The sequence below is a fragment of the Ctenopharyngodon idella genome, chromosome 7 (assembly GCF_019924925.1).
Source record: "Ctenopharyngodon idella isolate HZGC_01 chromosome 7, HZGC01, whole genome shotgun sequence".
Taxonomy (NCBI): domain Eukaryota; kingdom Metazoa; phylum Chordata; class Actinopteri; order Cypriniformes; family Xenocyprididae; genus Ctenopharyngodon; species Ctenopharyngodon idella.
The window spans coordinates 26410670-26428610 of record NC_067226.1 but is presented as its reverse complement, the minus strand read 5'-3'; the positions used below and the strand labels follow the sequence as shown (position 1 = coordinate 26428610).

At 35.3% G+C, this 17941-nt stretch overlaps 1 protein-coding gene and 1 pseudogene across 3 annotated transcripts; one reads left to right on the top strand and one right to left on the bottom strand.

Moving 5' to 3' along the window:
* Positions 1–4514: 4514 nt before the first annotated feature.
* LOC127515404 (uncharacterized) lies at positions 4515–7694 on the top strand (annotated as a pseudogene).
* A 2541-nt stretch (positions 7695–10235) lies between these two features.
* Positions 10236–16569, bottom strand: LOC127515398 (T cell receptor alpha chain MC.7.G5-like). 3 transcript variants are annotated; one of them, XM_051898982.1, is made up of 6 exons: positions 16430–16569; positions 15981–16328; positions 11355–11708; positions 11032–11139; positions 10815–10876; positions 10236–10654 (listed from the first exon to the last, which is right to left on the bottom strand). In XM_051898982.1, the coding sequence occupies exons 1-6, from the start codon at positions 16473–16475 to the stop codon at positions 10634–10636; spliced, it is 939 nt and encodes a 312-aa protein (XP_051754942.1). In that variant the 5' UTR covers positions 16476–16569; the 3' UTR covers positions 10236–10633. The 3 variants fall into 3 exon arrangements, with proteins under 3 accessions (XP_051754942.1, XP_051754941.1, XP_051754940.1); XM_051898981.1 differs by lacking the exons at positions 15981–16328; positions 16430–16569 and adding exons at positions 11799–12152; positions 12248–13527; XM_051898980.1 differs by lacking the exons at positions 10236–10654; positions 10815–10876; positions 11032–11139; positions 11355–11708 and adding exons at positions 14170–14618; positions 14706–14770; positions 15007–15111; positions 15535–15888.
* Between the last annotated feature and the right edge of the window lie 1372 nt (positions 16570–17941).

Below are 17941 nucleotides of genomic sequence, written 5' to 3'. Positions count from 1 at the left end.
TCAAACAACAAAAAAAGAAATTATATCAATTATAAAAATTATAATTATTGAAATATATACTTGCACATTTCTGTAAAGAGTAAACCCATCATCAGTTTTTTATCCATTTTCTTCTTCAGGCTGGGAAGAAAAGCTCAACCAAAGCTATAAAATGTTGTATAACATGTTCTGGACCTGACACAGTTCTACAGACACCATAAACCTGTTCTCTGAATTTCTGCATCAACATGTTTTACAAGGTTTTTGATCAACACATACTAACATGCAGCATATTGTTTGGTGGTGCGTCAATTTTAGATCAAATGTAAAGAAGCTGAAATCCATGTCCGTGGTACTTAAATCATGCGACAACTGTGTAAATTTTTACATGATCAGAATCAAAAAAAGCTTTATTTGCCAGGTATGAGAAAATTGTTTTGGTGACAGTAGCGTCCACAGAACAAACAATGAAAGTGACAAGACACAGATAATAAAAATAATAAAAATGGATTAAGTAAATAGGAAATAACAATATACTGTACAAATAAAAAATAAAAAATACACAATATACAAAAAAAGACAATGGACAGTATATGTATGTACAGGAATGTTATAAGAAGAAGTATGATGTGTTAAATAAATGTATCAAACAAACAAAAATCACTGCCTTTTTTTGTGCATAGATCTGTGGAAATTATCAATATTATGTTGAGTAGGAATAATGCTGGGGTGTTTCTCCTGAAGCCCACAATCGTCTCCACTGTTTTGAGAGTGTTCAGCTCCAGGTTGTTATAACTGCACCAAACAGCCCTTAAACCTCCTGTTTGTAGCATCCTGGATGAGGCCAATGAGTGTGGTGTCTTCTGCAAATTTCAGGAGCTTGACAGAGGGGTCTTTTGCGGTGCAGTCGTTGGTATAGAGGGGGAAGAGCAGTGGGGAGAGAACGCACCCCTTGGGGGCGCCAGTGCTGATCGTGCAGATTACAATTTTCCCAGCCTCACTAGCTGTTGCCTGTCTGTCAAGAAGTTGGTGATCCACTGACAGATCAAGGTGGGCACAGAGACCTGCGTTAATTTGGACAGAAGGAGGTTTGGAATGATGGTGTTGAAGGCCGAGCTGACATCCACAAACAGGATCCTCACATAAGTCCCTCGTTTGTGCAGATGTTGTAGGATATAATGCAGTCCCATGTTGACTGCATCATCCACAGACCAGTTTGCTTGATAAGCAAACTGCAGGGGGTCCAGCAAGAGTCCAGTAATGCTTTCACGTGACTTAATGACCACAGATGTTAAGGCAACAGGTCTATAGTTATTCAGTCCTGTGATTTGCTGTTTCTTTGGGATAGGGATCATGGTGGAGTGTTTGAAGCAGGAAGGAACTTTGCACAGCTCCAGTGACCTGTTAAAGATTTGTGTGAAGATAGGGGCCAACAGGTCAGCACAGGATTTCAGACAGGCTGATGATAGGTGTATGGAGAGAAAGTCAACGCAGGTGTGGGGTGTGAGACAGGATTTTTCAAACCTGCAATAAAACTCAGTGGCCAGTTGTTGATTCGACACAGTGCTGGCTGGGGGAATGGGTTGTCTTGTTAGTCATGTCTTTCAGGCCTTTCATACACTGATGCAGGGTCGTTGGCTGAAAACTGGTTTCTCAGCTTTTCAGAATAGCTCCTCTTAGCCACTCTGATCTCCTTTGTCAGTGTGTATTTGGCACATTTAAACAAGACTCTGTCCCTGTTCCTGTAGGTATCTTCTTTGGCCTGGTGATTTGTGCAGTGAACCACGGTTTGTCATTGTTGTGAGTTAAATGAGTCCTGGTAAGGATGCACATATCCTCACAGAAACTGATATATGATGTTACAGAATCCGTGAGCTTGTCCAGGTCAGTGGCAGCAGCCTCAAAAACACTCCCATCAGTGTCCTCGAAGCAGGCTTATAAATCCCACTCTGCTTCATTAGTCCATCTTTTTTACAATACTTATTGGTTTAGATGATTTCAGTTTCTAAAATGTCCAGCAAAACATCAGAATAGTTAAAAACCAGTGAAATATTGGGTGGTGTGAACTGCCGAATGTTCAGCAATTCATCCTATGGTAAAACTGATTGTAGGGATATAACTAAAGACAGGACAAACTAACAAAAACAGTAAAACAGCTGTGCAGCGACACAACAAGGCAGCCATCCGCAGCGCCATCTTGTCATGTACATCTTGGTGCCATCTTGTCATTATTTTTTAGTCATGCAGACTCCTGATTTAATAAAGTAGTTAGAATACATAGTAATAGGTAATTTGACATGTTAATTAGGGTGTACTCACCCTAGGCGCTCTGAACCGTGCCCGAGCACGTTTGACCCCCAAAGCCCAGTTCGTTTGAATGTACATACCTAAAAAATGTGACGCTGTCCAACATCATTGATAAATGGCTCACAATGTCCCTCTAGTGGACACAAGTGGAAAAAAACCCACCATGAGACCATGTAAATAGGCTGTGAGTACTACAGGGCAGTTGACTGTAGATATTCAAAAATCACGTTTAACTTAATGTTAAAATTCTGTACGTATTATTTTAAGTATTAGAGAGTGTTTCTGTCTCTTTCTGGACAAAAGTGTGTCCTAGCTGACCACAGCTAAAAACTTTTAAGTGTACTGCCATTTGCATTAATAAATTATTTTATTGCTTCCATTTTCCTTATTAAAAATGGTTACATTTTAATAAGCTTAATTATGTAATTATTTTAATAAGCATGTTCATTTATCCATCCACATTGTATGGCCAGCTCCATAAACAAACATAATTTAATTTAATTATATTGATTAAATTAATTAATTTATAATAATATAGGCTATATAGCATGTGTGTGTGTGTGTGTGTGTGTGTGTGTGTACTACAATAGTTTATTGTTCATTGTTATTGTTCATAGTTTAATGTTTATTGTTCATAGTGTCAGGATAAGCTGTTTCTATTTATATGATATGTTTTTGTCACCCAGCACTAAGCATCGATAGGGTTTTTTTTTTCCTCTTCCAGTGTAAGATGAAATAATTAACCGTCTGAGAATGATGCGCGTGTGGTTTCGATTCAGAGTAAGGTGTAAAAACACACCAGTGGGTCAGTCTTGTGGTTGGAAAATGCTCAAACCACGCTGTGCACAATCATGCAAAAGTTTGCATACAAAAGCACAGGGGTGCACAAACACATCTGTGCACACAAACTAAACCTCTCTGTTTAATAAGTTATTTAATAGACAAATCCTTGCAAGTAAATTACTAATTACATTGTGCACTCTACATATACATACTTGGAAAATTACTTTACATATCAATTTTGGAAAACATTTGGAAAAAAAAGTGTATATATATATATATATATATATATATATACACACACACACACACACACACACATATACACACACACACAACAGGAGGAAGCTGAGCAGAAACAACAGTCATATCTAAATTTTTTAATGTTTCTCCGCTGAAGTTCACCACAGCCAGTTCTCAGTCTGTACTGAGCAGCTTCTTCCTGTCAGTCACTCTACAGGAAATGATGTACTTTGTCTCTTCTCTTCTGACTGGAGCTCTGGTTGCTGTCACATGTTCTGCATGGACAAATGCTGACTTTGAGGAGGAGTCTGTGCTTTGTGATATTAATTTACTGTATCAGAGCATTTCAGGGTCATGTCTATATACAGGCCCCGGTGCAATAAAAACACTGATGGGCCCTCGCCATCCATTAACTTAAATATGAAAATGATGTTTTTATAACATTGTAATTTTGTGCTGTCTAAACCAAGTTGCTATGTGAAAAGCATCTTTTCACAAACTATGAATATTTAATATATTGTTTGAAATTAGAAATTTTGACATTTTGATATTAATCACAGCTTTCAAACGTCAAATAATATTGAAAAACATACCATTAAAATAGTCTATACATTTTACGCTCTGTTCTGAAATTATTTTGAAGTCAAGATATTGCTTTGTGTGAAGAAGAGGTCCAAATTTACATGATTACTCACAGAAAATCTTTACAGTTTTACCATTTTCATGTTTGAAACGCTGAAGTAAATTACTGCTGATTACGCTTCTACAGACACAAAGGAGACCAGAGCAAATATTATTTTATGTTTCTGTTTGCTCCAACAGAAAAATAAAAAATCCAGTACTGCTTTTCCAAAAGAGAAAAAGTATTTAAAAACTGCGGCAGACAGAAGAGAGAAAGATGTATGTTGTATTAGAAATTCAACATTTTATAAAATCATGTATAATGTTATAAAATGTACATTACATTTGTAATTTGCATATGCAAAAACATGGATGGAAAACAAAATGGTAGTCTACACAGGTATAAATAAATTGCATTTGTTATAATACATTTATAATGCATTTGTTATAATACCAGAGTATTTCCAAATACACTACTTTATTCATTTCCATAGTGTATGTTCACACATGTGGCAACAATGAGGTCTATTAGGAGTGATGATAATCATTGTACCTTCTCAATATGAACAAAACAACCACACAGTAGGTGACTGTTGCCATTGAGAAGGACTGCAGGACATTAGAGTGAACTGCTTTAGATGAAAGGCCTGCTTGTGTGTTACATGTGGTGTGTGTGTGTGTGTTTTTTTTTTTTTTCTGTTTTTCACACTTGTAGTGGGGCGTCAGTCTTTTGAGCAGGTCAGCTTCATAATACAGAGAATGTTTTTCATGTATTTCATGCCCCAGCCAATCTGCAACTCTACATTAAGTATATGGGTGTTTGTAATATAATGAGATGGTCCTTTTGTTTACATCTGAATACAGTCTTATCATGTAATGTAATCCATAAACAGCTTTGTTAATATACAGTTGAAAAGAAATTCTTTCAGTCAACCAATAGATGGAGGAAGAGAAGAAGATTTATTGCAGCGACTATCTCTGTTTCTACAGGACACAACAGTGTGATCTTTTATTCAAGAAAGTCTGTGAGTAAAGATTTGTTTTGTTTTTTTCTTTATCTTCATGCACTGTTAAATTTAAGACTGTTTATCTTTTCTGTTTGATTTTGTGAAACAGCTTTCGAGGACAAAATTTTTTGAGTATGTCTTGAAAGTTTATCATATACTGTATGTACATAAACACGTATGCTATAGTCCTGCATTAAAATGCTACGAAATAATGTAAATTACAGGGTTTTTTGGGGTCATTATGTGACAAAAAAATTTTATTTGTAATTTATTGCATATAATAAAAAATTATTTATTTAATATTTTTGTCCCTCTAGATGATTTAACCTGTTTTTAACTGTGACAAAATGAATCAGCATTTCTTTATACTACTGCTTTACCTCTCACAGTGTAAGTTACTATTTTGTATTCTGTTAAACCACTTAGACTAAATGAATAGCTAGATCTACAGCAGGCAAAACTAACTGTCCTCTTACTCATTCTATTTCTAGGCAGGTCAGATAATGCAGATGTCGTGACTCAGAATCACCTGAAGATTGTTCAAGCTGGAGACAGTGTTAACTTCACCTGTTTTTTTTCAAGAGAGTTAAGAACCAGTGTTGTTTGGGTCAAACAAAGAGTCGGAGAGAAACCCCTTACAATTGTTTCATCGTATCAAACTTTACCTGTCGTCTTTGGAAATGGCTTTGAAAAACACTTTGTTGTAGCAAAAGATGAGAGCAGTTTTAATCTGAGCATCACAAATACAGAAGAATCAGATACTGCAACATACTATTGTGTTTTATATGTTTATAATTTCTGATTTGGGGAGGGCACGGATCTCATTGTCGAAGGTAAGCAGAATATTCACTTTAATGTTACTGTGCTACATATAGTGGTCATGTCTGGTCAAATAAGCATTATGTTGTTGTTATTGTTTATTTTCTTTTCAGGTGGACAACTGAGCATCGACTCTGATCATCAGAGACCTGCGTCAGATCCAGAGCATCCAGAAGAGTCTGCAGTGGCCCTGCAGTGTGCCGTCGTCACTCAGAGCTGTGCAGGAGAACACAACGTCTACTGGTTCAGACACGAATCTGGAGAATCTCCTCCAGGAATCATTTACACTCAGGAGCGCAGGAACGGTCAATGTGAGAGGAGCTCTGATGGGAACTCTACCACACACAAATGTATCTACAACCTGCCCAAGAACAGCCTCAGTCACTCTGATGCTGGGATTTACTACTGCGCTGTGGCCGCATGTGGAGAAATACTATTTGGAGATGGAAGAAAAGTTGATTCACCAGGGCTAGGTATCCGCTGAATTGACCATGAAGTAAAATTGCCCTGGTTTTAGCAGCTTCAAACTGTTTTTCAGTGATTGTGATCATAGTTTTGAGATCACAGTTGTGCAAGCACCAGCGAAAAGGTAAGATTTACATGATTTATTTAATTATAAGTAATAATATTCAAAGCAATATCAGTTTCAGTGCAGTTGTAACATATAAATTCTTATTGTTTATTCAAGACGGGCTCCCATATATTGTGCTCGATCAATCAATGGTAAGACTTTTGCTTTACCTTTTCTTTATTTGCTTGCTTTCAGACTTGACTTAAAGTTAAGTGTGCTTTATGCCAATATACATTTACAGATAAAATGTGAAACTGCATAATGTCTATATAAAGATTTAATCAGTTATATATACAGTAGGCCTATTTAAATTCTAATTTTTGTTTGTTCATAATCAAAACATTTGAATCAAGGTATCATTATAACTGTGGTTCTGTTTCAGGCTGATGACATCACTACTACAGTCGATTTTACAACGTATCAAAAACGTCTTTAACCTTTAGAAGATTCGAGTAATAAAACTGGCAGGACAAGTGAAACACGAGTTTGACTTTCACCTCCTCTATCATGTTTTTTAGCAGTTGGTCGAAAGAATAAAATCAACTTTTTTGCCAAAATTTACTACATCAAATAATTACAACACATGCCTTAGTTAGTATAAAAATAGGACATGAATTTACAATAATTGTCACCTTTGGTTTTGGGTTTTGTTCATGTTTCATATCTTTTATTTTGTAATTTGTCATAGTCATGTTTCCTGGTTTGTCATGTGACTCCCTTGCCCTTCATGTGATCTTTTCATGTGCTCCTTAGTAAGTACTAAGTACTAATACTTAGTAAGTATTAAGTACTAAGTACTCTGTCGTATTCTGGTTTCCTTGTGTCATGTTCTGATTGGTTCTTTGTCTGATTGTTCTCAGGTGTTCCTTGTTCAGTGATTAGTCTTTGTGTGTATATATAGCCTTCATGTTACCATTGTCTCTTGTCTTTGTCTGTGTAATCCATTATTTGTTGAGTCTATGCTTAGGTCAGGTTCATGTTTATGTTTTGTTTAAGTTTGGCATCACATAAACTGCACATGGGTTCTTCAAACTTGTCTTTAGTGGACTATTATGTTAGAATAATATGTGCAATGAATGGACATTAACTGTGGAAATCAACATCAAACTGCTGTTGATAGAGCTTAAGTTCTACTATATGAAACCTGATATATTATTTTTAAATCTTATCTCTTATTAAAGCTAAAAAGCCAGTGTGGAAGATGTTATATTCCTATCTTCCTTCGTAATGTATCATGATTATACAATATGAAAGATATAAATGTAAATGATTGAAATATTCAAGTTTTATGCTTTTAGAAATACAATTTGCCTGCTTTTTTGTTTCATACTGCATGTTTTTTTTTAAATAAAAATAATAATTAAATACTAGAGTGTCTAATTTGTCTTAACAGAGGTCAGATGTCAGATACCATGAGGAAACATACAAAATACAATAAGTAAATGCCTTAATCATAGCATATTAAACCTCTAAATTAAATCAATGAACTCAAATGAAAGTTCAGTGCAGTGCGCTGAAACATTTTTAGAATATCCCTTATGTAAACTGCAATTTTATTAAATGTACATGCAATGACAGGAAATAAGAGCTATTCACAAATACATCACATATTATACAGTACATCACAATATGATATTCACATATTGTGTACCTATTTCTGTTGTCATTGTATGGGTCCTCTTATATTTTGTTGCTTAAATAATTATGCTATTTCTTCATATGGGGAAAATAAAATGAATTATAAAGATAATTAAAACTGACCCATACTAGCAAGCCCATTCAAACAAGAGCCCCCTCTAGTGGAGTCACTAAAACACTAACCAGAGGCCTGCAGGGAACTTTTTCTAGATTTTCAAACTGCATACAATACTTGATATTATTGTTCCAACAAGACATATGATTATGAAAATATTTATGTTAGGTCATGTTGTGTTGCAGTGCAAAATTAGTCATTGTGTCTCTGTCCTTGGTGCTGAAATTACAAATCTGTGTCCTATACACTTCTGACTTTAATGATTTAAGGCCTAAACAAACAGCACTGGTTGTCATGGTTAAGATTTAAGCCTCTGAAATGTATGGAGAAAAAGAGAAAACATGTATTTTTACTAATAATTTCAATATGAATAAAAATGTGTAATGTCTACTGCTACCTCACCCACAATAATGATCCACTACATTTGTTTTGTTATGTACAACTGTAAAGAGACTCATTTCCTGTTTTTGTTCTTAAGATACTAACAAAATAATCAGACATTAACCACTTATGTGCACAGGTGCCAATCATTGTTACTTATAGTTTTAATATGCAGTGGGCAGTTTATCAAATGTCATACAGAATTTTTGTTCTGTTAATCATTATCTGTCTACATTACATAAATAAGGTTCAGTTGTTGTTGTTGTGTTTTTTTTTTTTGTTGTTGTTGTTGTTTTTTTTTTTTTTTTCTTGATAATGTAAGGGTAGTTGTGTTTTAATCTCTTTTTTTTTTTTTGCAGCAAGATGTGTGAGAACAGAAATAGAAGACAGGGGTCGGTCTCAGTGGAAACAGAGACATACATGTTTAGCACTCAGATCTGACCCATCTGCCAACTTCAGAATGTAACTAACAACAGCAATCATGTTTCCCTAAACTTAATAAAGATTTTTATTAAAACAAAACATTTCCTTAGCATTTATGAGATTCAGTTACAGTGTAATAAATTGTCTTGCTGCCTTGGTCTGTGATTTTCAGTAAAGCTGAACACTGTAAACACGGTAGTATGTATCAGGAAAAGGTACTTAATTTGTGTAAATAGCTAAATAAATATCTGTTAATATTTTTTAACATGTTTTACATTCAATTATCAACTTTTTGAAAAATTAAAAAACCATAACTCCACCACGGCATCCAGTTGATTGGCTGCTGTCACAGAAGTGGTTTCCGCTCATTTCAAAATAAGACAGAAGTGCATATATGTCTCATTTGTTTGAAGCAGAGATTGAAGGACACATGGTATTACCAGTCTACTGATCTACTTCTACTACTTACTGCGTGTGAAGGGTTTGTTTTGGGCTGATTCATGTTTTCTTCTTCTTCTTCTTCTTCTTCTTCTTCTTCTTCTTCAGGGGAATTTAAAATATGAGGATAATTTTGGAAGATGACTGATCATGAGATATTACTACTAAATGAAAAAATGTATATGCATGTAATGTCCATTTGTTCAAATGTGTTGTTGTTTTAATTCTGTTAAAGATTAGCTCACTTTCAAGCCATCCTAGGTGTATATGACTTTCTTCTTTCTGATAAACACAATCGTAGAAATATTAAAAAATATCCTGAGGCATCCGAGCTTTATAATGCTGTATGCGTTACCAAACGAGTATGAGCTTAAGAAAGTGTCTCCATCCACATCCATACATCACACGGCCCCGGAGGGTTAATAAAGGCCTTCTGAAGCAAAGCGATGCGTTTGTGTATAAAAAAAAAAAAAATCCATATTTAACAAGTTATGAAGTATGAAGTAAAATATCTAGCTTCCGCCAGACCGCATTCCGTATTCTGTTGTACGTCCTACGCCCTCCCTATTCAACTTACGGAATTGACGTGACGCCAGTTCATTTTTTTTCCCGTAATTTGAATATGGAAGGCGGTCTGAATGGCTTGAGGGTGAGTAAAGCTTAGGGTAATTTTCATTTGAAAGTCAAATGACAGATCCTGGCTCTTGTATAAGATATAGTTTCCTGGAAAAGTGTTAGCGCACATTGAGTTTGTCTTTAACTAGAATTCTGATATCAACTCATGGTCTCTACTGCTACCTAGTGATTGTAGATCATTGGTATGAGATCTGTTGGTTTGGCCTCTCCTCCTACTTTTGAAGTCATTTGAAGTTCACTTGCTAGCCAACACAGAGTTCACACAGGGCACACCATATAACACAACAAAACACATGTAAACTACTTTATTTATGCCATTATATATCTGTAAAATAAATATATAAGAACAAAAAGTAATTGTACAGTGGTGGCACAAACAGAATGCATAGAATGTTATATGTTTTACATTTTCGTGGCTGTTAATGTTGATTACGCAGTTGAGCAAAGCAAATAAAAAAATGTATACAGCATGTAATCATTACAATAAGATATTAGGGAAGATATTTTCAGTACAGCATATCAGCCCATTAATAACTACTTACTGTAAACAGCATTTACTGATCAAAAAATCATTTTCAGAATTGTTCAAATACAATCATGGTTATTGACGAATATTGTATGTCTGGTGTTTTTCTTTGCTCTTCGTCTCTTCTGTTTGGTGGTGATGGGTGGTGGCTAAAAGTTCACTTCCTTATACTACAAAAAAAGAACATTCCAGACAACATAATTTTAACTTTCACAAAATTATAGTGATAAATCATCATAAATGATTATATATGATATAATATAATGTATATTACATAATGATTATTATATTATAAGTGGTTTTACATCTGGAGAGTTTCATTTGACAAACCTGAATTATTGACACATCATCATCAGTAGTCTGGATTTGTTGATATTTTCGTTCTGTTGACTCTGTAATAAAAGAGAAAATGGTTATCCATCTAATTCTAGGACATCTAACAATGAATATTAAAATATGTGGTATATTTTACATTAGATCATGGAATTACTACTATGCTGTAAGAAACTGTTGATTGTAGAAGTAAAATATGAATTCAAACACTTACCTTTTCTCCTGATGCAGCGCAGCAGAATATTGATCGTAATGTTTGATGTCAGCAGCACCGTAAGGCCAATTACAAAGATTAAGCGTGTGTTCTGGCTCTTGAAGTTGTCTAAATCATGAGGAACAATATTTCACATATATCATACATTGTATACACAAATATTCATAAACAACAGTTTGGAAAGTTGTTAGGATGCCTTCATATAAAAGAATGTTTCCATGCAAACAGTTCATCATTTAGCACTGTAGGGCATTTTCTATGTGACAAATTGAAAGTGTTTTGCTAACAAATGGTATCAGATATGTTGAAATGCTCACACTTACCAGGATTCAGATTAGAAACGTTTCCAAATAAAGCCTCCCCACATGTGGCCAGTGCACAGAAATAAGTTCCCTTTTCTGAGGAAGTGAAAGTTTTCTTTGGGAGGTTGTACACACAGGTCGGTGAAAGACAGTCAGCTTCAGAGCTCTTCACACATGAATCACTGGTGTTTCCATGAATATAAATGGATCCTGAAGGAGATTCTCCTGATCGATGTCTGAACCAGTAGAGACGGTGTTCACCTTCACCACTCACTAACTGATTTTGTTTTGAACACTGTAGAGGCACATTTACCTCCGACTCAACTAGTTCAAACTTGGGCAGCTGTAGATGAGTGGGTTTGCTGGTTTCTGCTCCTAGAATGGATGATGTTTTGCGTAAGTATCTGTTTTTTCTCCCATATCATTATAAATATTTTTACATAAAGGTGACATGCACTGACTCACCTTTAATAACCAGATGAGTGCCATTTCCAAATTCAATAATATTAGAGAAAGAGAAAGCGCAATAGTATGTGCCTGAATCTGATTGTACAGTGTTCAGAACCTTCAGATTAAAAGAGTCAGTCTCTCTTAACACTTCAAAATGATTTCTGTCAAATTCATTGTGAAATTGGCTTTCTGATGATTGGAGAAGGGAGGAAGCAATGAGACGTGGTTCTTCTCCAGTGACCTGCTTGTACCATAAAGCCACACTTATTTGTTTTGTTGGAATGAAGCAGGACAATATCACTGTATCTCCTTCATGAACTGATAAAACTGAATCCAGATGTATGATGTCTCCATATAGTCCCTTCACCACTGTAAAAGCATTAACATTGTACATCAAACAACTAAAATGAAAAGCTGATATCAGACTAATTAGAAAAATTATAATTAATGAAATATACACTTACACATTTCCATTAAAAGTAAAGCCATCACACAAAGTGTTTTATCCATTTTCTTCTACAGGCTGTCAGAGAAGCTCAACCACAGTTAGGCTATAATGTTGTATAACAAATACCTTGAAGTATTGCGCTGTCACATGATTCTGTTCTGTTAGCACTATTACCCATTTCCTGGACCTGACACAGTTTTACAGACACCACAGTTGAAACCACAGATTAGATTCTTGCAGTATGCTAAAATACAAACAAACAGGTATATTAAGGTATAAGGTAATTAAGGTTAAGGTATATTAGTCTCTAAGGCCATTAATTTTCATTCATTCGGTGGTTGTGTGAGTTTACACACGCCAGTGACATAATTTCCATAAACTAAGTGAAGTTAATAAACGTAATTTCGGGAGGAGTACGCCCATCTAATCTTCCAATTTATACCAAGGTATAAAACCAGCATCTTACCTCTTCCTGTTGTTAGTTCTTTCGGCATCCCTCCTCCTCCCCTTCTCCTCCTTTTTTTTACAATTTTGCCTGTTATAGGGGTGCAATCGGAGCTCGAGTAGAATATCCTCTCCGAGCCCCTCTATAGCAGACAGCAAGCCAAATCTGTTTACCACTTACGCTAAGATTATATGGGCACACAAACTCGTGAAACAGCCTTTACAAAAAGTTTCTTTGGTCTTGGCCTCATTAACTTAATGGTTGTACTCTCTCTCTCCATGTGTTTTTTTTTTTTTTTTTTTTTTTTACAGTGACATGTTTTTATTTAATAGATGTGATAATTACAGAATTAATGATTCAATGTCAAATAATTACTGTGTACACATACATTGTCAACATGATGTAATAATGCAATAGAGATTATGTTATCTGTTAATGTCAGCTCAGTTTCTAGAAGTTGTTGTTTGGCCTAACGTCTTGTGTTAGATGTTATCTGTCTTGATGGGCTATTTTTTTTTTTTTCCTTCACAACATAATGAACATAAGCTACTTAACAACATACTATAATCAACCAATGTTTTCTCAAGTTTTGCTTTTGTGTAGAACTGAATTCAAATTATTTGAATTTGCATGTTCTAAAATATTGTTTTGAATAGATACTACAAATCTTGCATTGATACAAGCTGTACAGACCTGCAAACCTACGAATGTCATCTGTGGCCCTCTTGTACTGAATATGGTCTCTGCTGCCACCTTGTGTTTATTTGTATATTTGTTTAGTTTAGATATTGGCTCTTAAAAGTCATTCACTTTTCTGATTTTGAGTGTTGATTTGGATGGTTTCTTCTCAAAAATTGATTGTACTAACAGTCTTTTCAAGGTTTTAATAGGAAAGGTTACTCAAGACTCAGTTTCACTTCAAATAATGTCAGAACAAGCATTTGTGTACTAAAAAGTCAGTACAATGGAACTAAAGGCCATCCTAAAGGATTTTCTTTTTAGTTCTCTAACATATATATATATATATATATATATATATATATATATATATATGATGGTCAATAATATTTTTTTATTAAATATTGACTGTGCAATAAAATATGTGTGAGAAGAAAGGATAAAACAAGCTTGTTTGCACCATAGAATCGTTATTTCAATAACTTTAAACATTTATATTTGCACCGTTTTTGTAATTGCATGTGTGAGAATAACCTTGTGACGTGAATAAATGTTACTACTATCTTGCTACTGCTTTACAGCAGAATTTGAATTTGTCTCATATGTGATGAAATTTGCATCATTACTGTTACTTTCCTGTTTATTATTGTAAAGAAGTGTTGTAACAATTTCTATTGTATAAAGTGCTGTAAAAAATAAAATTACTTGACTTGAATTAGAAAAAAATGTTAAAAACTGGTGTTTATAATAGTGTCTTGGTGTTGTGATGTTTGCTGCTATAGTATTTTGTGAGAAAATTAAACTAAAAAGGAGCCTTTAGCACTGTTGTACCATAACTTTATTTTCAAAAACATGCATTTCTCTCCATTTCACACAGGCCTCACCCACATACAAACATATGTACAAAAAAAATTGTTTTGTTTGTGGACAATAGCAGGTCATTGAAAAATCCGATCAGATGACAAACAAATATTTATGATGATATTGTCTGTACTTCTTAAAGTGTGATTTTGCAGTTTTTGTTGCTATACTAGTGGCAGAACTAAATCTGATACACTTTATTGTTGTTGTGGAAAGGGAAGTAAATATCTGTGCAGACAGAGCAATACAACTAAATGCTGGCAAATATGGTAATATAAAGTAGTTTTCAGCTTTGTTGTTGACATGCTAAACCAGAATACAGTGTGTCCTCGGGGCCGCTCACCCTCTTCACTCTTGAGTGTTTGCTGGTGTACAGTACTGTAGCGTAAGTCAATTCTCTGTTCTAAAAGAAAAGGCAGATTTCCACAGTGTTTATCATATCACTCATTATAGAATCATTATCAGTGGTTTAAAATCTGTTTTTAATTACCTGGTTTATTGACACATCATCATTATCATCCTCATCAGTAGTCTGTATTTGTTGAGATTTTCTCCCTGGTTTAAATAGAGATATAACAGTTTGAGATTTAATTTTTACAAGAGAGACTGCTCATTGCTGGCACAAGGCATAAAAAGAAATGTTCAAATATTACAGCATTTTTGATTAAGGAAATAATAATAAAACAAAATTTCACTTCTGTTACACTATTAATCAGGCAATTCTTACAATATTCTGAAACCATGTTAATATAAATTATGCTCTTTACAAATAAATTCATCAAAATGCTTACCATTTTTCCACAAGCAACAAAGTAGTACGTTGATGGTCAGACTTATTGCCAGTAATGCTGCAAGTCCGATTTGAATTAAATGTATGTTCTGGCTCTCATCTGAGTCTAAAGCATGATAAAAAATATATATATATATATATATACTTAAATATTTTTTTAAGTGACTTGAATTTATATTATATTTGAATTTATATTCAGTATTTTATTAGACTCTAAAAAAATGCTGAGTTGTTTCAGCCCATGTTTGGGTCAAATATGGACAAACCCAACTGTTGGGTTTAAAAAACGGTTGGGTTTGTCCATATTTGACCCATATATGGGTTGAAACAACCCAGCATATTTAAGAGTGTAAAATTACATAATTTTAGTTATCTCTTTGTTAGTAACGGTTATTTTTTGCATGCACAACATTATTTAGTTCTGTTTTCTCTACCGAAAAACTCTTCCTCTTGGTTATAAAAACCTGACATTTCTGACTGACATTTCCAAATATAAGTACCAAACATATAATAAAATGTACACACTTACCATATTTCAGTTTAGAAATGTTTCCAAATAAAGCCTCCCCACATGTGGCCAGTGCACAGAAATAAGTTCCCTTTTCTGAGGAAGTGAAAGTTTTCTTTGGGAGGTTGTACACACAGGTCGGTGAAAGACAGTCAGCTTCAGAGCTCTTCACACATGAATCACTGGTGTTTCCATGAATATAAATGGATCCTGGAGGAGATTCTCCTGATCCATGTCTGAACCAGTAGAGACGGTGTTCACCTTCACCACTCACTAACTGATTTTGTTTTGAACACTGTAGAGGCACATTTACCTCCGACTCAACTAGTTCAAACTTGGGCAGCTGTAGATGAGTGGGTTTGCTGGTTTCTGCTCCTAGAATGGATGATGTTTTGCATGAATAGCTGTTTTCCCCTATTATCATTATAATAAACACTTTTACATGAAGGTGACATGCACTGACTCACCTTTAATAACCAGAAGAGTGCCATTTCCAAATTCAATAATATTAGAGAAAGAGACAGCACAATAGTATGTGCCTGAATCTGAATGTACGGTGTTCACAATCTTCAGATTAAAACTGTCAGTCTCTCTTAACACTTCAAAATGATTTCTGTCAAATTCATTGTGAAATTGGCTTTCTGATGATTGGAGAAGGGAGGAAGCAATGAGACGTGGTTCTTCTCCAGTGACTTGCTTGTACCATAAAGCCACACTTATTTGTTTTGTTGAAATGAAGCAGGACAATATCACTGTATCTCCTTCATGAACTGATAAAACTGAATCCAGTTGTATGATGTCTCCATATATTATAACTGTTAAAAGATTACAAACAAAGCTTAAATTTTGATGATCTTTGGAAAAGCATTACCATTATTTGTTAAAGTTATATAAATATTATTAAAATGATACTTACAGGCTTCATACAAGAGGAAGATCATCACACAATGCTGTTTGTCCATTTTATCATCATCCAGATCATTCTGTGCTCAGGCTAAGAAAAGTAGCCCACACAGAGTTAACTGTTATATGCACTTATACCTTATCAGATCACATGATTTTCTAAGTCAGCAAATCATAACTCATTTCCTGGACTTGACACAGTTTTAAGTGCAGAGTGCTTCCAACCACGGTTTAAATTAATTCAGTAGGCATAAAAGTTTGATGTAACCTGGATGATATTTTTCCCATTTTTCCAAAAAAAATTGAACAAAGAACATTTTATTAGTTCTCAAACTAAAATTATTAAAAGGAGTTAATGAAAATGCCTATATATTAAAATACCTATATTTGACTCTTGATTATAGTTCTATACAGAATAAATGCTGAAAACAAATATTTAATATATATATATAAAGCCATTTGTTTGGGTGGGTTTTCACTAGTTTAGTTCAGTTTCCTGTGCTTTTAGTTAGTTCCCTTGGTTATTCATTGTCTGATTATTGTTTGCACCTGATGTTCATTCGGTTAATTAGTACGGACTGTGTGTTTAAGCCCTTGTGTTTCTTTCAGTTCATTGTCAGTTCTCGTCACGTTAGGTTGTTCTGTTCGTGTTTATTGTTCCTGAGTTCTGTGTAAAAAACTGCTTGCACTTAGATCCCACATTCATCTTTATTGCAACCAATTGTGACAGAGGAACTGACCAAACAATGGATCTAGTAGCAGTTAAAATTCTCCTTCTCTCGCAGGGGAACCAGTCTTTCGAGAGAGACACATGCAGGCTTTCTTGGAATTATACCATCTCGTGCATTATGATGACGACTGCCTGCGTGTGTTTTTCCGGGCAGGTCTCAATGAAGAAAGATGTTTAAGGAGTACGTGGACTGGGTACTACTCTGCAACGGTTGCCCCTTTACCATCTGTGAGAAGGAGGATGACAACAGTGCACCTTCCACCACCACCAGCCCAGTGACAGACCAGTCTGAGCCCACCCCAGATGCGGAGTCCACGCCCGCCACGATGCCAGAGCTGAAGCCTGAGGCCAATGTCGTCCCGGAGTGCGAGCCTGAAGAATCGTCTGATGAGGTGCGTGAGCTACAACATCAGTTCCTGAGGGAATACTGGTGGAGTTTGAGGGGATGAAGTGGAGCCCTAGTCCTTCTACTGCGGCGGAAGAAGATTCGTTGATTGATTGGGTGAGTGACTGTGTCCTGTTTGTTTCATTTCCCAGCACCAAATTGTTAGAGTTTGTTCCTGCCCTGCCTTCCACTCCTAACTCCTCTGCCTATTTCTAGTCAGCCAAGTGAGATGTCTGCCTGTTCCACTTCAACCAAGAGGCTCATTCCTGAAATTTATGTCTGCCTTGTAAAAACTTTTGTGAACCCCCTGCCTGCACTGCCCACTCCTCACAGCTCTTCAGCTCCTCCTACGCTGGCTCACTAGCTCCGCCTTGAACCTCCAGGCCCAAAACTCCACCTCAGCCTGTCAA

What these genes read in the sequence shown, in the direction of transcription:
- LOC127515398 (XM_051898980.1), bottom strand. Translation starts at nt 16,475, where the DNA reads ATGGACAAACAGCATTGTGTGATGATCTTCCTCTTGTATGAAGCCT. An exon ending in TTGTTGCTTGTGGAAAAATG is followed by an intron (nt 14,771 to 15,006) that starts GTAAGCATTTTG and finishes TATTTAAACCAG; the next exon opens with GGAGAAAATCTCAACAAATA. An exon ending in ATGATGTGTCAATAAACCAG is followed by an intron (nt 14,619 to 14,705) that starts GTAATTAAAAAC and finishes CTTTTCTTTTAG; the next exon opens with AACAGAGAATTGACTTACGC.